General features: G+C 40.3%; 1 protein-coding gene across 1 annotated transcript in view; it reads right to left on the bottom strand.

Moving 5' to 3' along the window:
* Positions 1-17616, bottom strand: part of FBXL13 (F-box and leucine rich repeat protein 13) — a 92345-nt gene that overhangs the window by 2557 nt on the left and 72172 nt on the right. The window contains exons 18-20 of the mRNA XM_065666717.1: positions 17035-17118; positions 9852-9986; positions 5269-5432 (exon numbers count right to left, since the gene is read on the bottom strand). Coding sequence (XP_065522789.1) covers positions 5269-5432; positions 9852-9986; positions 17035-17118 — 383 coding nt within the window. The remainder of the gene's footprint in view (positions 1-5268; positions 5433-9851; positions 9987-17034; positions 17119-17616) is intronic.

The following is a 17616-nucleotide window of genomic DNA, read 5'->3' as shown; positions in this document are numbered from 1 at the left end:
CTCCTGAATGCGACATCCTAAGAAGATGTTGAAGGGCAGCTCCCTCCTCTCCCTGCTTGCAGGCAGCATCAGCCTTTCCTGCCTTCCTGAGCTGAAGAAACTCAACCCAGCACTTCCAGCCTTCTGAATGTCTCTTTCTTTCCACCAGTCCAGCGCTTGGCTGTCAGCCTGCTCCTGCTGCGCAGAGCCCCGGCCTCCCCATACAGGCTCCTGCATTCCAGAGAGCTCCCCTTGTGTGCTCACTGGGGAGAGCTAGCTCCACACCTCCTGTCTTCTTCAGGAGATCCAACCTCATCTGGTGCCACCACCAGAGCAAGGCCACCTTCCTCCCTGCTTGGCCAGTTTCCGATGCTCTTCAATAATGTAATACACAGCATCTGGATGATACTAGTTAAAAACCCAAACTGAAGTGGTCTGTTAGCTGCCAGTAATGCTACTAGGGAGCATCTCTTTTATTCCCAAAGTGAAAATGCTGAGGGTTGTGGATGGTTACAAAAGAGGCACAGCTGTAACGTAACCACCGCAGCAGGACGGAGGAAGTGGGAAGGCACGGAAAAGGGACAAAATTACAGACACAAGAAGGGCTCCTTTTCGACCCCTGCAGGGTCTGAACACTGCCGCACTGCATGAACGCACCAACACAAGGCTCTATCTGTTTTTCTATTAGGGAGGCCTGTGCCGTTGAGGAATGTGTGCACGATTTATATGAGCTATAAGCTCTAAGCTATAAAATACAAATCAATTCATCCAAGTCCAAATTCCTGTTTTCCGTGGAAACTGCAATGTATGGCAGCTGGCTCAAGCATGTATAAGGGGAGCTGTTACTATTCTTCTGGAAGCTTATGCTGTCCCATGCCTGGAGCTACAGTTGATTAGTTTGCCAGAAACAGCCATTCATGAATCACCACCACATGGCAAAATAGGTCATTTAGTTAAGCTACTCCGTACTATGGTGGAGCCTATGTATTTATTTATATACTGTCTTAAATTAGCACATTGATGAATAAAAGCATTTTAGCAAATAATTATGATTATCTTTGGCAAAGCACTTGGTATAAGTCAGAGAGAAGTGTTGGCCCAAACACAGGGCTTGAGCAGCACTGGAGTATATAATTGGATCCTTAACTGAAGTTGTAATCCCTTTTATTGAGGGGGGGTAGGTGGGAAATACAGCTCTGCATCATGGTCTGCATCCTGAGCCACTCCAAAATTCAGAAGTGTTTGACTGGGTCAGTCATAACAAAAAGCAGAAGGTTTGAACAGGGCTCTCTGAGATGAGATTCCAAAACCCAATCAAGAGTAATGGAAAGTACAAACTTAATCATGAGAGGACTGTTTGTAGTGCCACTGCAGGGGAAATAAAGCTGAAGCAGCAAGTGGAGGCAGGCAGCTAAGGGGAAAAGCATGAAGCATCCTACAAGCATGCTCTGGGTTACACGGATTGATAAGAGCACATCAAATCTGATGTATTCTGAGGTCTGTGTTGGCCGCAGCAGTGTTATCATTTGATGGCATCCAGTTCAAGTGCACACGATGGCTCAAACATGGCACTCCAGGAGCCTCCATGTCCCTTCTGAAGAGCGACTTGCAGTCAGTGAGAAGCCAGTACTATGATATTTTTGTTGCTTCTTCAAGAGAGAAGAGTAACTATTCTTAGTCCTTTACCAAATGAGGTGTAGGCTGTCTTCATTTCCCTTTACATGTGTGTTGGACTCCCATATCCTTCCTGGTTTAAGACCTGAATATTTGGATAACACCTAAGAAATTCTGCTATTCAAAAAAGAGTTCTTGCAATCTCCTGTTTAACCACCATCAACCATCAGAATACACAATGACAAACGAAACCAATACCAGAATGTTCTCCAAAAGAGATACTGGAGCTAGTACGGCGCAGTGTCGTCTCCTTTCAAAAAGAAAACTTGCAGTAGTATTTGTTGATGAGTCACTTGTTAACAGAGTAGCCGTGAGTTTAAAAGAAAAAGCTGCTTTCATATTAGTGTGGACAAGGAAAAAGGAAGCACCTAATTTTGCTTTCCAAGAACGACCTTTGGTGGAACCAAACTGTTAGGGACGAGCTGCAGTTTGGTGGGAGCTCAAGCCTGGCTTCTCAGGCAATGGAAGATTCCCGTTCTCATTTTGCACCCAGAAATGTTAATAGAGCTCCCCACCTTTCAGCGCTGGAGCTGACTTCAAATGGTGTTTGTGTTCTGAAGTGTAAGGAGAATGTTTTACAGGGAAGTGTTTCTCTAAAGATGCCACTGTGTATTCCTTGTAGGATTAGTCCCAAGTGAATCAGAACTGATACAACCTTTTCCTGCAGAAGACACAGCTTAAGAAGCAGTTAGCTTTCTTTTCCTCTAGCAGAAGAAACCATCTGCACCAGTATCACGTACTCCCACAGGTAGTTTATCCACCAATCTTTGTGGCATTTAGAAACTGGATTAATCGAAAGGTCATTAGCCTCTGGATACAGAAATATGCAGCAATCAGGCCATAGACCTTTTTTTCTTCTAGCATTTAATAAACTTGGAACCAGGCTGGAATGTTGGCAAATACAATCACAAATGGTACCTGATACTGGAAAGTATGGACAATTTATACACTCGTAACTGTTTCCTATGAAGCTTCACTGGACTGAAACAAAGAACTTTGTGGCTCCATATGTTTTCTATTTCAATCTAACAAACCAGTAAAAGTAAAACTGAATGTGACACAATGCAAGAGATATGTCTCAGTATTTGCAAGGCTCAGTCTATTAAGACATGTCTGCTAGGACTGGAGAGTATTTAATAGTAAACAATGGGGAATTCCTTTGGCAAAATGAAGTATATATGATTCATAGATTTTGTAGGGCAACTTTAAACTAAAACCACATTTCTTCTATTGCTTATTGAGAACCTAAACCACTAGCATGTTTAGTTCTCCAGATTAAATTGATTTCTACATAGGTGTCCTCTTCCATCTCCTTAAACAGGGAATGAAATGTCTCTGAATTGTAGGTTTCACACCTGCAGAGCACGAATTACACCTGAAACCAGCATTTCTCTACATCCTGTGAAAATCTAAGAACCTGAATAAGGTTTTAAGAGTTGGTCTGAAATAGAGAATCAGGCCCTAGTGTTCATTTTTCTGACCATCTGCTGTTACTAAAAGCATACAGGTTGCGAATGAAATACAGTCTTATAAAATTACATTGTGACATATCAGTGACAGCACTGTCATCACTTTTGATGTCACTGAAAGGCTACTCCAAGATGACTAGCTTTAGAATCCCTGTTGTGGTTTACTGGGTAGTTATTGGCAGAAGATATTTTTTTATCATCTTTGCAATATTAGCCTTGAATTACAAGAAAAAATAGGTTTTTCTGAAGTGTGACGCATCCAGGATGTGGAATATCTCTGCATCGAGCTGTGAACGCCCTTTTGTTTTCTGAATATTATTCTATGTAATGACAATTTAGAATGTGATTGCAAAGCCACTCAGATCTTGACATGGTCAGTCTATTCTGCAGCCTGCCCAGGTCTAGGAAGGCTCTTCAGACCTGTCAGAAGGAACAAGTGAAGAATCTTCAGTGCTGAATTACTCAACATGATCAATCACCTGATAGCTTTTGTCCCAGACTCAAATGGCACCGGGTGGGATTTTCCTATCATTAAACATATGGTGCTAAGAATTAGAGAATGAGGCTGGCAAGGAAAAGAACCATCCGCTGTCACATATCAGACATCAGGCTCAGGAAAGCAAAACTGGTAAAGTTTGCCTAGTTCCAAAAATCACAATACCATAAAAAGGGCAAAGATAACGCTGGGTGGAGATGTGTGTCTCATGGTTCTGTTTTGCAAAGAGCCACAAGTCTCCGGGGCTTTCTTTACAGTAAAAAATAAATGGTTGGGAAATTCCTTGGCTGAGTCAGAAGGGTTTAATAAAGACGTTTGGAGAACCCATTGCATTGCGAATCTGAGGCAGAGGCATCATCCGGGGTCACACCACAAAGGCGGTTTTCTGAGAAGCCATGCCAGCTCTTTGATAATGGCTCACAAACTTAACTGGAACTCACGGATTTCTGTTCCTCCTACATCTCACCTCCATGGTAAGATGTGCAAGCAGCCAAAGCCTGGAAGGCATGACGCAGTGTGTACTGCTCTAAACAGAGATAAGAAGTCATAGAAAAAGCAAGTGAACAACAGTAATCCAGGGGTAAAGGAAAATCCCTTGAGGAAAGTTATGAGGAGATTAAATGTATTTGAAATATCTTTTGCAGAATGAGCTGTGTGCCGCAATAGCAAATAACCATCAAACTGCTAGTGTGTCCACAACTTCCTCAAGAGGGACAGCGGTGGTGCTGATCTCCTGTCTCTGGTGACCGGTGATAGGACACAAGGAAATGGAAACAAGCTGCATCTGGGAAGTTCAGGGAAAGGTCCTTCACTGGAACAGGCTCTCCAGGGGAAGCTGTGACAGTACCAAGCCTGTTGAGGAGCATCTATATGATGCTTTCAGCCATATGGTTCCGTTTTAGGTTGTCCTGCAAGGAGTGGGGAGTTGGACTTGATGATCATTACAGGTCCCTTCCAACTTGAGACATTCTATGAAATCATTCTATGATTCTAAACCTGACCAGAACTGAATGGCATTTAAATACCATGGGGTACCAGGAGACTCAGTCCATTTACACCAGTAGGGAAGTTGGATTCATTAGTTGTGGTCAATGACCTGTTTTTCCCAATTGTAGATACATAACAAGTATGTTTCACTTGTACTTCATGAAACTCTGCTTATGATACCTTGTCTCATTCACTGTAACTGTGATGTATTTTGGGCCCAGGATCACATCTACTTCTGCTGTATACTGACATTCAGCCCCTGGGCAGCAGGCTCCCATATGTCCTCAGAGTGAGTTCAAGCACATAGTACGATGGCTTTGCATTGGATAGCTTGCACTGGGACCAGTCAGGCTTTCTCCCTCAAGTTCCCATGTGCTCTTAAGGTGATATCCTGCATCTGCAGAAACTTCCCTAAGAGGACATTGATTGCCATAAACATAGATGGGGTCACTGTTTCTCTTCACTTGTGTCTGACACTAGAATATGGAGATATCAACACTAGGCCACAGCAATCCTAAGGCAGCAATGTGACACCCCTAAACAAAGGAGCAAGATGGCTCAAGCTAGATACCTAGCATGGCACTGTGATGCCAGTGAAGGAAAAAGCTCATGGTTTTGGATTTACGACCACCTCTGATTTAAGATTAGGAAATATTCTCTTACTTGGTAATATTTCTACAGAACAGCATCTTGAGAACCTGGAGTTGCTCACAACCTTTCCAAAGATACTTCAGTGCTTTGTCAGTAAGATGAATGCAACCAGAGACATCCAAGAAGTGGAGATAACGGCAGGCTGCAGCTAAGTATTTGATACAGGTATCAGTCATCTGTAAATGAAGCAACAAGACACAGAGAAGTTAGAAGATTATTGACTAACTGAGAGAGAGAAAAAAAGGAGCACAATTTCAGTGTCCTATTTGTGGGAAAACTATGAAACTGTGTTTGAAAATACTTTGTGGAAATGGAGTCTCTGGCACAGCAGAATTCCCAATCTCTCTGCAAGAAGCTCTACAGAAACTGTGATTTAGGTATCAGGAGGACATTAGGCATTAGTTACCTATGATTCCAAAACAGTCTGAAGTACTGTTGGATGTTTTTTACCTAATCTGAGTGGTTTAACTTTGCATATAGCACACTTAAGCCTTACCTGCTGTTACATTGCTCTCCCTAAACTATTAGGCTGCACTTACAATTTAGTTACATCAGTTTTGTGTCTCAGTTCTCTGTTACAAATGAGTGTCTCACACCAAGACCTTTTAAAGGTACAGCTGGTTTTCTTTAGCTCTGACGCTGCTCAGTTTCACCTCACAATTCAATTTTTCCGAACTGACACTCATTGCCGTTAGTGCTGAAAGTTGTATTTGAGAAGAACATGAGACACAAAGTCTTCAAGGTACATAAGCTATTTAATGGCTCCAGTGACCTCAACAGAAACAGTTAAGAATATATTATGCACATACTTTAATTACCTTGTTCACTCAGGGCCAAAAGAGGGGACATACAAAAGACCTTTCAAAGATACTTGATTAAAATCAGTGGAGTGGAATGGTGGCGAGATGAGGCTTTCATTTGCACTAAACAGCCAATCTCACGGGAATCTAAAGGGACAAGGAGGCAAGGTGAAGCTGAGAACTTGGGCTGTGGGAGCGAAAATTAGCACACTATCTATCTCATGACGCAGTCCTCCTGGCATACATAAGTAATTCTGTGCTTTGTTTATTTCAGATTTAGCTATATGCTCAATATTAAAACCTGCAATAGATTAATAAATAGACTGAAAGATAAATAAGTAGATTAATATTCCTATTGAAATAAAAGGAAGTGGCTGACTCTGAAGTCAGTGATCAGCATTTAAGAGAAATCTACGTTCATCGTACACTCAAACCTATTGCCTTTACAGGACTGAATTACAGAACTCATTGTCCATCAAACTGTGCCTTTAGAACTTTGCTGTTTGCAGAGATTTATTTTCAAGTTTTGCTGTATTTTTTCATGTACAGGATGTGTTTCCCACAGCAACTTCATTTTTTTCCTGTGAAATAGCAATTACCCTTGAATCAAGCTCATTCCTTGAGTAAGACTCAGAACCACACTGCTGAGTATTTTACAGCATCAGCATTTGCAAAATGCTGTGTACTTGTCCTAGGTATGCCGAAACATAACAGGAGGCTCACTGCACTTTCACCAAAGCCAATGGAGCTTGTACAAAGACAATTAACTTGCTCCAGTAGATATGATTAAAGTAGTAAGCTCTTCTAATTTTAGAGTAACCTGCACAGCACATGCCAACACATTCTTAATGGACATGGATTTCTATATTGATTTTTTTTCCATGTTCTCTTGTTATGATGTTTGTTTGCAATTCTTATTTTTAATATAATAGAGCTGATGCTGCAGGACATGAGTGTCAGACATACTGACATTTATCCTTTGGAACAGGTTCATTCTTACTTTAATCTCTTGACCATTTTAAACAGTCTCTGAGTGGAAAATATTTCCCTTCTTAGCAGCTGGATCCCCTCAATTTACACCAGAGATTGCCAAAGGGTTTTAAAGACCCATTACTTTTAACATCCACAGGTGTACTCATCTCATTTTGTGGAGTTGCAAGCTGGATTCAAGTCAGAAAAGGACTTGTAAACCCAGTGTAGCTTTATTATGAAGAATCTTTATGTTCTTTTCTCAAAATAGTAGGGTATTAGCAGTTAACAGGTTGGCTTCATAACCGTTTACAGAAAAGACCATCTAGGAACAAAGTGTTGGAAGAAAATTACTAGGTCACTGAGTCTACTTCTTGTTCCCATTTGCAAGAACTGCAAAATATGGCCCCGTTCATTCCCTTACTAAGAGCCATCCTAACATTAATACTTTGCCCCTGTCTCCCTTCCCAGGATATTGGTTTACAAGTCACTGCTCTGATAACCAGACACTCTTCCAATTTCCAGCCTAAATGTATTTATTGCCATTTGTTTTGATTTGTTTTCCTGTGTCAGTACGTACGGTGAAGTGGAAAGCATGGCAGAGAAGACTGGTTGCAACACTACCTAACTTCAATTCTCTTGGGAATTCTTCATTCACAATCTCTATTACCACTGCTATTATGGACAAACAGATTAATATCCATCTAAAAGTGAAGGATACAGGAGATCGAGACCCATATATATAACAATTAATAATGTGCAGTAGGCAACTGTAAGATATAAACCCAGGACTATTGTAAGACACGGAGCAACTTCCTTGGCCCACCAGATCTGAAACACAGCCTGTAGATTTTGGCCTAGAAGCTGAGACCCTTATGAACCTTGGGAAGGCAAACAACTTGATCAGAGCCTCTGTAATTTCAGGCTGGCTAAGCAGTCAGCCAAGTCATCTCAAACTACTTGGCTAGGTGGCTGTGTTCAGCCACTGCAGTGAATAAGAGGGCTGAAAGGATAGTCAAGGGTTATGGAGATGGGTGCTGGAGAGGAGGAAGGCAGGGACAAGCAATGCCTGCAAAAATTGTGGAAGGAAATAGAACATGGGCACTTCAGTGGGATAAAGAGGGAAATGGCCCGATGAGTATGGTGAAATTTTTAAGAATAGTTCAAAATGAACTTTTCCAAAACTGGTAAGAAAATTGTTCTGCTCGCTTGAGAGTGATGAAGCAACATCGCCACAAGTATTTCTATTAAATTAAAAAGAATAAATCGGCATTTTCAAAATTGCATTTGAAGCTTATTGCCAAACTGCAGTCAGTCTTTGTCTGTTGCTATTAAATAAAATACTTAAAAGCATAGAAATACCTAAATGCACAAAAACCAGACATATGAAGTGAGGAAGTACAAGAAAGAAGATTTAGGCCTTTATAACAGCACTCATTTAAAAAAGGAACACACATTCTGATACAGGAAAATGATCATTGAGATGTGAGACTTTAATAAAAAAGAAATGATATCAAAAACGAGGAAACAAAAATGCTGCAGGATAAGCTCATGGTAAAGGGGAACTATGTTTCACTATAGATTAATCTTAATCTAAATAAAGTAATGTCTGGAAATAATTGGGGGGGGGGGGTGGTTGGATATCTGGACATTCTGAATGAAAATCATTTGAGCAGCTGTCCTGGAGAGATGTTAGTTACCTGAAAATGGCTGCAACTGCCCATGGCTTTATTGGTAATAAATACTGCTAAACACAACACACTGCATCAGACTCACCAAAGCACACTGTTGACACTGGGAACCACTAGCAAAACCGTCACATTAACTTGGATATGAAGGGAATATTGATAGATCCCTGGGATGACTATTATTCTGAGCATCCTTCTAGGAGTCAGTAGAGAGACAGGGCTTCTCAAAGCACTGAGGAAAGGTTTCCTGACTGTAGGAACGCTTCCCTCCACTGACTGTAAAAAAGCAGCCTGAGCCTGTGGAAGACTCTCCTCCATAAGTGTAAGTTACCCAACTACCTCATCACTTTGTTTTCCAAACGACTTACTTTCTTAGGCTTAGAATCTTCAAAATAATTCATCATGGATTTACATCTGAGTGCATCAGCTTTTTAGGCACTATTACTATATTTAAGGTAGCCACTGCCCTGCCAAATTGTTTACAAAGAGGGTGGTAAAATACTGGCACAGATTGCTCAGAGAGGTGATGGATGCACCTGGAGATATTCAAGGCCAGGCTGGACGTGGTTCTGGGCAACCTGATCTAGTTGAAGACATCCCTGCTTATCGCAGGGGAGTTGGAGCAGATAACCTTTGAAGGTCCCTTCCAAACCAAACTATTCTAACGCTTCCATAAAGCCACAGTTATGAAGTTCTTATGTCCCAGTTTATGCTGTACCTGGGTTCAGAAAGAGCAAAAATGCCAAGAGTTATTAAAACAAAGACACCACACTTCAGACGCACCCAAACCACCAGAAGCTGAGAGAGTATTTGCAGGAAGTGTCACTAAAAGCACTTCTCTCTTCACCCTTCCCTAGATGTCAGCCCCTGGAGAAACAAACTTTTATCTGATACAGCACAGACACCTTTATGTAACTGCAACCATTAGAAGAATGCCAAACACTCTCATGAGCCAAGCCTCAGAAGTTCAAACTCATGGAAAGGCAGCTGAACTTAAGCTCTGACTTATAAATGAGTTGAGTATAGTGTAGAATTGTGACAAAGACACAGATGCCAGCAGGTCAAATTTCTGCAGGAAACACTAAGTACTTCTTTGCAATAGCAATCCCAGAACTAATGCCCCATTTCTTACCCATACCTTTGGGCAACCCGCTAGGTTGACTGATGTTAGTCTCTGGCAGTGAAATGCCAATGTCTTCACAGCTTCATCCGTCAGCTGAGGGCAGCAGGAGACATGGAAGTGCTCCAGGTATTTTGTGCCCTTGCAGAACTCCTGAAAGAGGGACAAACCAACTGATCATTCTTAGGTGACGTGCCTACTCTGTTTTTTCTTAATTTACAATACATTTACACCAATCCTTTAATCCACTCCAGGCATTTTAGTTTTCTACTAGTGATGACATTATTTAGTAGTGATGACATCAGCTGCTGGATGTGACTGTCACTAGAAAAAGAAGAGATGCATTGAGAAGCTGTTTTCCATTGCTTTTATATTATACGATGTGTTCATTAGACTAACATTCACGTAAGTTCCACTGTATATATTAAAGTATGTTGAATTTGTATTCTTTAGATTGAATACAACCCACAACATAAAGGTTTGTGCCTAAAGGACTAACCCCAAATACATTTGTTTTTCTACTCTCTGAAAATACCCATTTTTGTGTCTATTAACTTTTCTCTCTTTTTTTTTGGGGGGGGGGGGGGGTTGGTGGGTTTTTTTTGGGGGGGAGTTGTTTTTGGGGGGTTTTTGTTTTGCTTTGTTGTTTTTTTTAAATGAACAAACATCTGTATCTGTATAAATGACATTCTTTTCTTAGAAATCAATGGGTAAAAATCTCAGGACTATCACTCGGGAGTTCTGGGTTCTGATTCGCTCTGTGGAGTTCAGGCTAGTTAACTGTGGCTGAAGTGCCCTGCAATTCCTGCTGCGATACCTGTGGGCTACACTTTCTATCCTCATTTTCAGGGTGAATAAGCACCTGCAGATCCAGCACCATTGTAACTCGAGTAATTCACTTTTTTGTACACCCTGTAAAAGAGATCATTTGCCTGACCAATTTGGTGGCCTTCTATGATGGGGCTGTAGAACAAATAGACAGTGGTAGAGCAGTTGATGTCATCCACATGGACTTGTGTAAAGCATTTGACACTGTCCTGCATGACATTCTTGTATCTAATGGGAGAGACATCAATTTGATGGATGGACCACTCGGTGGATAAACAGCTGGCTGGATGGCCGCACGCAAAGAGTTGCTGTCGATGGCTCAATGTCCGGCTGGAGACCAGTAACGAGTGGTGTCCCTCAGGGATCGGTGTTGGGACCGGTCTTGTTCAACATCTTCGTCGCTGACATGGACAGTGGGATTGAGTGCGCCCTCAGCAAGTTTGCCGATGACACCAAGCTGTGTGGTCCGGTTGATACGCTGGAGGGAAGGGATGCCATCCAGAGGGACCTTGACACGCTTGTGAGGTGGGCTGATGCCAACCTTATGAAGTTCAACCACGACAAGTGCAAGGTCCTACACCTGGGTCGGAGCAATCCCAGGCACAGCTACAGGTTGGGCAGAGAAGAGATTCAGAGCAGCCCTGCAGAGAAGGACTTGGGGGTGTTGGTCGATGAGAAAATGAACAAGATCCAGCTTCAGTGTGCGCTTGCAGACGAGAAAGCCAACCATATCCTGGGCTGCATCAAAAGGAGCGTGACCAGCAGGTCGAAGGAGCTGATCCTGCCCCTCTACTCTGCTCTTGTGAGACCTCACCTGCAGTATTGTGTGCAGTTCTGGTGTCCTCAACATAAAAAGGACATGGAACTGCTGGAACAAGTCCAGAGGAGGCCACAAGGATGATCAGGGGACTGGAGCACCTCCCGTATGAAGACAGGCTGAGGAAGTTGGGGCTGTTCAGCCTGGAGAAGAGAAGGCTGCGTGGAGACCTCATAGCAGCCTTCCAGTATCTGAAGGGGGCCTATAATGATGCTGGAGAGGGACTCTTCATTAAGGACTGTAGTGACAGGAAAAGGGGTAACGGGTTCCAACTTAAACAGGGGAAGTTTAGATTGGATATAAGGAGGAAGTTCTTTACTGTGAGGGTGGTGAGGCACTGGAATGGGTTGCCCAAGGAAGCTGTGAATGCTCCATCCCTGGCGGCATTCAAAGATGGGTTGGACAGAGCCTTGTGTGAGATGGTTTAGTGTGAGGTGTCCCTGGCCATGGCAGGGGGGTCGGAACTAGATGATCTTAAGGTCCTTTCCAACCCAAACTATTCTATGATTCTATGATTCTATCTTTGCAAATAACAAAGAAAACCATGCAGTGAGATTTCCCAGCTTGTAAAATGGAGTGGAAATTATGAAATTGCAAGAGCTGTTTACAAAGCATTTTGGTGACCTGCAGATGGCAAGTGATAAATAGGTGTAAGGCAGTGTTATTCTTACTACTATTGCTATTAAGATATTCCAGCTTCTACATGAGGTTTTAAATTTTTGCATAAATACTTTGCTCGCTTTTACAACGCCAACTGAAAAGACCAAAGGAACAATTTAACCAACTCAATGCGTTCATGAGTTTTTCATCTTAGGTTTGATACTTGCACCTCTTGCAGGTGATCGTATGAATAATTTTTTTGGCAAAATGCACATTAAAATATATATTTTAAATAGCATCAGAGAATCCCACCTAAAACTTCGCTTTTCATGAAACATGAATAGTTATAACTTTGGCATACTATGCACATTTATTGTTTGTAATTAAACTTCTATGAAAGGCCACATAGATTCATAAAATACACTTTTCTCCTTTTGCACTCTGCAACTTTCTTTGCCTTTTGGCCTGAATCTTTTTCAAACCTGAAAACATCCACTTAGGCCTACAGAAGAAGGAGAAGGTAGACTAGTTTGTGTTTGTGGAAACCTTCCCTTCAAGAGCCTGCAAAATTGTTAACTCAAGAACCAAGCGACCTGAAATCATATTTTGTCACCTAACAGTGCCATGATGTGATCACCACAGAACATTCTGCAGCTCAAACAAAGCTTTAGCTTCAGTGAGAATATCTCCTGCGATGTCCATCTTCTGTCATGTCTACCCTAAGCCCATGGTAAAACGCCTTAAATTTGCCACTGAGCTGATTTTCCAGTCCTGCTTATCTTGGCCTAAGGCCAGTGTAATCTGTCGTTTACTGGAATGGAAATTCCACCTCTGTAGGCCAAGAAGGAAATACTTGTGTAGTAGTGAATAAAAACCAAACACTGTTGCATGAAGCTTTTCAAAACTTTCAAGAATTAGTCCTGAGGTAAGCAGACGAAAGACCACATGGAGAAACAGCACACGTGCATGCACATGGAGGCACGCGAATCCACATATCTATCATGCACAAATATTACATATTTATCATTCTGAAAAAAATCCTGTAGATTATTGCCTCTGACACATACCTATTTTTCCTCGTGAACAGCAACTCGGACAGTAACATATGAATGATCACTGGAAAATATTCACTTAGTTATGGTCAAAACCGACATGATTCTGTGTGATTTTCGTGACTCTTACCCAAACAGATGCAAAACCCCTTAGTAAGTCAGAAATTCGGTTCATAGACCAGAATTCGGAATTGTCAGTGGGCAATTCAGAATTTATGTTAATTGGCTTCTGTACCTTTCCTACTTCAATCTTAGCTCTACAGGCTGTTTGTTACCTGTAACACAGAAACACTCTAAACCCAGTAACTGAACTGGTTTTATTCATGTATAAGAGAAAATGCACTCCCTTCGGAATTAGACCTCGGATGTGATGGCTTAATCACAACATTCTCAGCTAGGGTATGTAACACAAGCTGAAGCCAAGATTTCAGTGCCTGTGTGATACGTTTATCTTGTTTTTACTGGCATAGTTTTCCTACAGACATATTTAAAATACCCTTCAAAGTTACATTCTGAATTTGCTCTTAACTTTAAGTCTACCCCAACATTATTTTGCAAAGAGCACTAAAATTATATTTGCAATCAAAGGGAATGGAGCTTTGTTTGCTTTCTTCATCTCTGTATCCTATGTCTATAAAGAAAACAATGGAAGAGGTTGCGAAGATAAACAGTGTTTGCAAAACGTTCAGACTACAAAGAATCAAATACCATATGAAGGAAACAACATAATTTTCTAACTTATTTACACAATTGGAATTCCGTGTAAATAAGGCCTGAAGACACACACAGACATCAAAGGAAATATGAAATGCTAAGTTGCTGCTCATTAAGTGACCATTACCTGAGTTATGCATAAGCAAAGATCCTATTTACAAAATATGTGATCACATAAGCATTTACATACTGTTATAATGGCTGGGGATGAATACAAGAATTAACACTGTACAGTCCATGTTATTCTGTTTATATAGTTTTCAGTTATATTACTTAACTATTTTATAACTTTCCAGCAATTTACCTTCACAGTGTTAGGAAACCTCTCTTACTATGCATTTTCTTTTCACATAATTTAAATATTCTTTATATAATCAAAGGAGAACCAAGTCATGCAGCATAAAATGGGGTTACTCTCTACAAATTTCCATAACCTCATAACATATGAGAGGTTATTTATAGATTCAACTTACAAAAAAGGACTTAACATTTTGTTTTGGGTTACTTCATACCTCTTCTTTCTCCTGTCCTCCCTAGATCCATGACAACATGGCTTCTGTAACTTCTGCATGTACACCCTGCTGCTGCTTTCTTCCTCAAAAAGTTTAAATTTGTATGTCAGACAAGGAAATAATAAACACTCTGTTTTCCATAGTCTTTGTTTGGAACTTACTTTATACGGTAAGACAAGTGAAATAGCTTCTTATCCATAAGCACAGCACAATGCAGAAGTGATTATTCTCCTCTGAAAGCATTAGCACTGGCATTACATGACTTCCCATGAGGTACACAAGATATACATACTTAGTCATTCTTCCAGTTAAAAACATGGAACTCTTTTACACAGAACATTCACGAAAGGCAAGTCAGAATTATTCCTAAAGAAGCAAATCCTAATGGCCTGACGTGTATGTTGAGTAACAAGATTCAATCCAGATGCATCCCTTGTGGTACAGCAACAACTGACTCATTCTTATATATATGGCAATAAAATTATGAAGGCTGCAGCTTTATAATGGAAAAAATGTAGAAGCTGAAGACTGGGATTATGTGATGGGATTGCCTGTACCTGCAGCCTCATGATCTGCAACTGTTTATGGGCATGAAATCCATACAATTAAAAAATCATGACTTCAGCATTTCTGTTACATATGACTAGGAACAATTCTCAGTTACAGAAAAAAGTGCTCTTATTTGGATGTGAATCCTCTCTCCCTCCTAACAAGATGGATGGCTCTTTTTTCTACTGCAAAGTTACTGACTAGTGTTTATTTCTTATATTCTTCTGAAACACAGCAGTAAATCTATGCAATTATATTGAGTTTGTCAAATCTCCATAAGGATTTAGATGAAATTCAACCAACCTGTGATAAGGATAAGGAATTGCACAGTTTAAGTATACATTTTAGAAACCATGCTTTTCTTCATTCTGAATATTCAAACTAGGTTCATTACCTGTCCACTAAATTATGTATGAAGTAAACAGCAAACACTGACCCCTTTCCACCCTTTTCATGTCACTTGTGGTTGAAGAGATCACAGTGTATTCCCTCAACCATCCCCTTCCCAGACCGCAGGTTCCTTGCTTACTTATCTGTTCCTTTTATGGAGATTATACCATGCCTCTGATCATCCCTATTACCCTCTCTGCACCTTCTCCAGTGTGAATGCAATGCTTTACCCATAAAAAGAATTACAGTAACATCAAATAACTAATTTTACCGAAACAAGAGAATAAGCACTACTAAATCAGAATTTAGCATGTAGTTACTGCTGCTATGATAGTATAAGTCATCTAAGCGTAGTTACTGCTGCTATGACAGTGTACATCGTCTAAGTGTTTGGATGGCGAGTCTCATTGCTGCCACTCACTAAACAAAAGCAAGAGTCAGCAAGCAGAAATATTAAAAACCCCATAAACATTGTAAAATGAAATTCAAATTTTGTATTAGTACTAACATCTCTGTGATAGCTGCTGATTATGCAAAAGAGAGAGCATTTTCTCACTGTGTAACTTTTTCAGTTATCATCCACGTAAATAACTGCTTTTGTGGCAACTTCCATCTGAAAGTTGCCTTTATACAAATTAAGTAATTTCCTGTGTGATTACTTTATAAAAATTATTTCGAAGCTCATAGGCTAAATATGAGAGCAGAACACTACAAAAACGCATGGTTTAATCTAGTCTTTAATATCTGGGTTTATATTGCACAGATCCAATATTTAAATTTCAAACCCACTGTATGTAATTTTAAAAAGAAAAATAATGGAAAAAAAAGAAGTTTAGTGAGATTCAATCGATGTCTTGCTGTGACCATGATGAGGATTTTAGAATAAGAAGTCAGTATTTCAAACGGGTAGCTTAAAATACATGTAGTCCATTTTCTAGCAGATTAGCTTGATATCAATTTGATTAGATATGATTAAATTACTCATTTGATGCTTCTGTAAAGGTTTTATTCAAATAATGGCACAGTGCAGTTTGTGTTATTTTTCCCATAAGACAGCTAAGACATTTATCCAATGTACATGCATTTCTTACTGAGATATATTTTGGGGTTTTTTTATAACAGTAATTATACCATTTATACTAGTGAGAAATATGCCATTAGAGGTAAATTGAGACGTACGTTTGTGTCACTACGAGATAATGATGTGCAGTAAGGTATCAGCAGCCCATGAGGAACCAACATTTGAAATGGTGCGGTCACACTCATAGGTTCATGATCAACCCCCACATTCAAGACTAAATGTAATTCAACTATTCCATTGAGCTAGGCATGCTGCATCATCTGAATATGGCATTCAACAAATCAGTAACTAAAGAAGCAGAAAGCAAAACCTGAAAACCAGTGATGGGAAAAGTTTGGTTTAGATAGATAGACATTGGTGAAGGATTTGTAGAGCAAGAAGGAAATAATTGCACCAGCAACTTAGACTGCAGTTTGCACAGTGCAATTCATTAGAAATTTAGGCTCCTGTAGAGTGAATTTCAGAGTCAAGAGGGATTCAAGATGCATTAAAGTTCCTGGAAGAAACGAGGAAAATACAGAAACGAATTGAAGTAGAGCAAGAGTGTTGAACAGTGTAATGAAGAATGAATGATGAAATAAGATCAGTTTTGAACACAGTTAATTATAAGCAATAGAGAGGCTCCCAGGAACCACCAAGAGGAGAGGTGAAGTCTTACCTGAATCCCAGTATCACTGATGTTTCTGCATTCTGATATAGAAAGTTCCTTTATTTTTCCATGGCAGCCAAGAACCCTCAAACCCTAAAAAAAATCCAGATAATCTTAAAAACCAATACATGCAAATTATATGTAATTATGTCAAGATGGTCAATAATATATGGTGCCTGTATATTAAAGCTTCTAAGAATTACAGCACCTTTAAGACATCGTCCTCAGCAGAGTGCTTATAGTTTAACCTCCTGTTTTTGCTTGAAGTATGTACAGGGGTTTAGAATTCTTTGGAGAAATAATTTAATTGAAAAGGCAAAAATTAGGTTTTCCTACCTGTTCAGAGAGACAGAAACTGAAGAAAAGTAGCAGGGTGTGAAATACTCCCACAGGACACAGACCAGGACTCTCATAAAGGAAAACACATTTACAGATCTCCAAAATTTGGGATTGAAAGAACTTTTCACATTTTTTTCTTGTTGGAAGAACAAAACACTATTTGCTATGATAATATCTTAAAACTGCTGCCTTTATGATTTGCTTAAGAGCCAGGTCTTCATGGCTACAGCTGTGGTACAAGACAGTGTCTGA

This window comes from Lathamus discolor, chromosome 1 (assembly GCF_037157495.1).
Source record: "Lathamus discolor isolate bLatDis1 chromosome 1, bLatDis1.hap1, whole genome shotgun sequence".
Lineage (NCBI taxonomy): Eukaryota > Metazoa > Chordata > Aves > Psittaciformes > Psittacidae > Lathamus > Lathamus discolor.
Note: the sequence above shows the minus strand (reverse complement) of the source record. Positions and strands in the feature narration are given on the sequence as shown.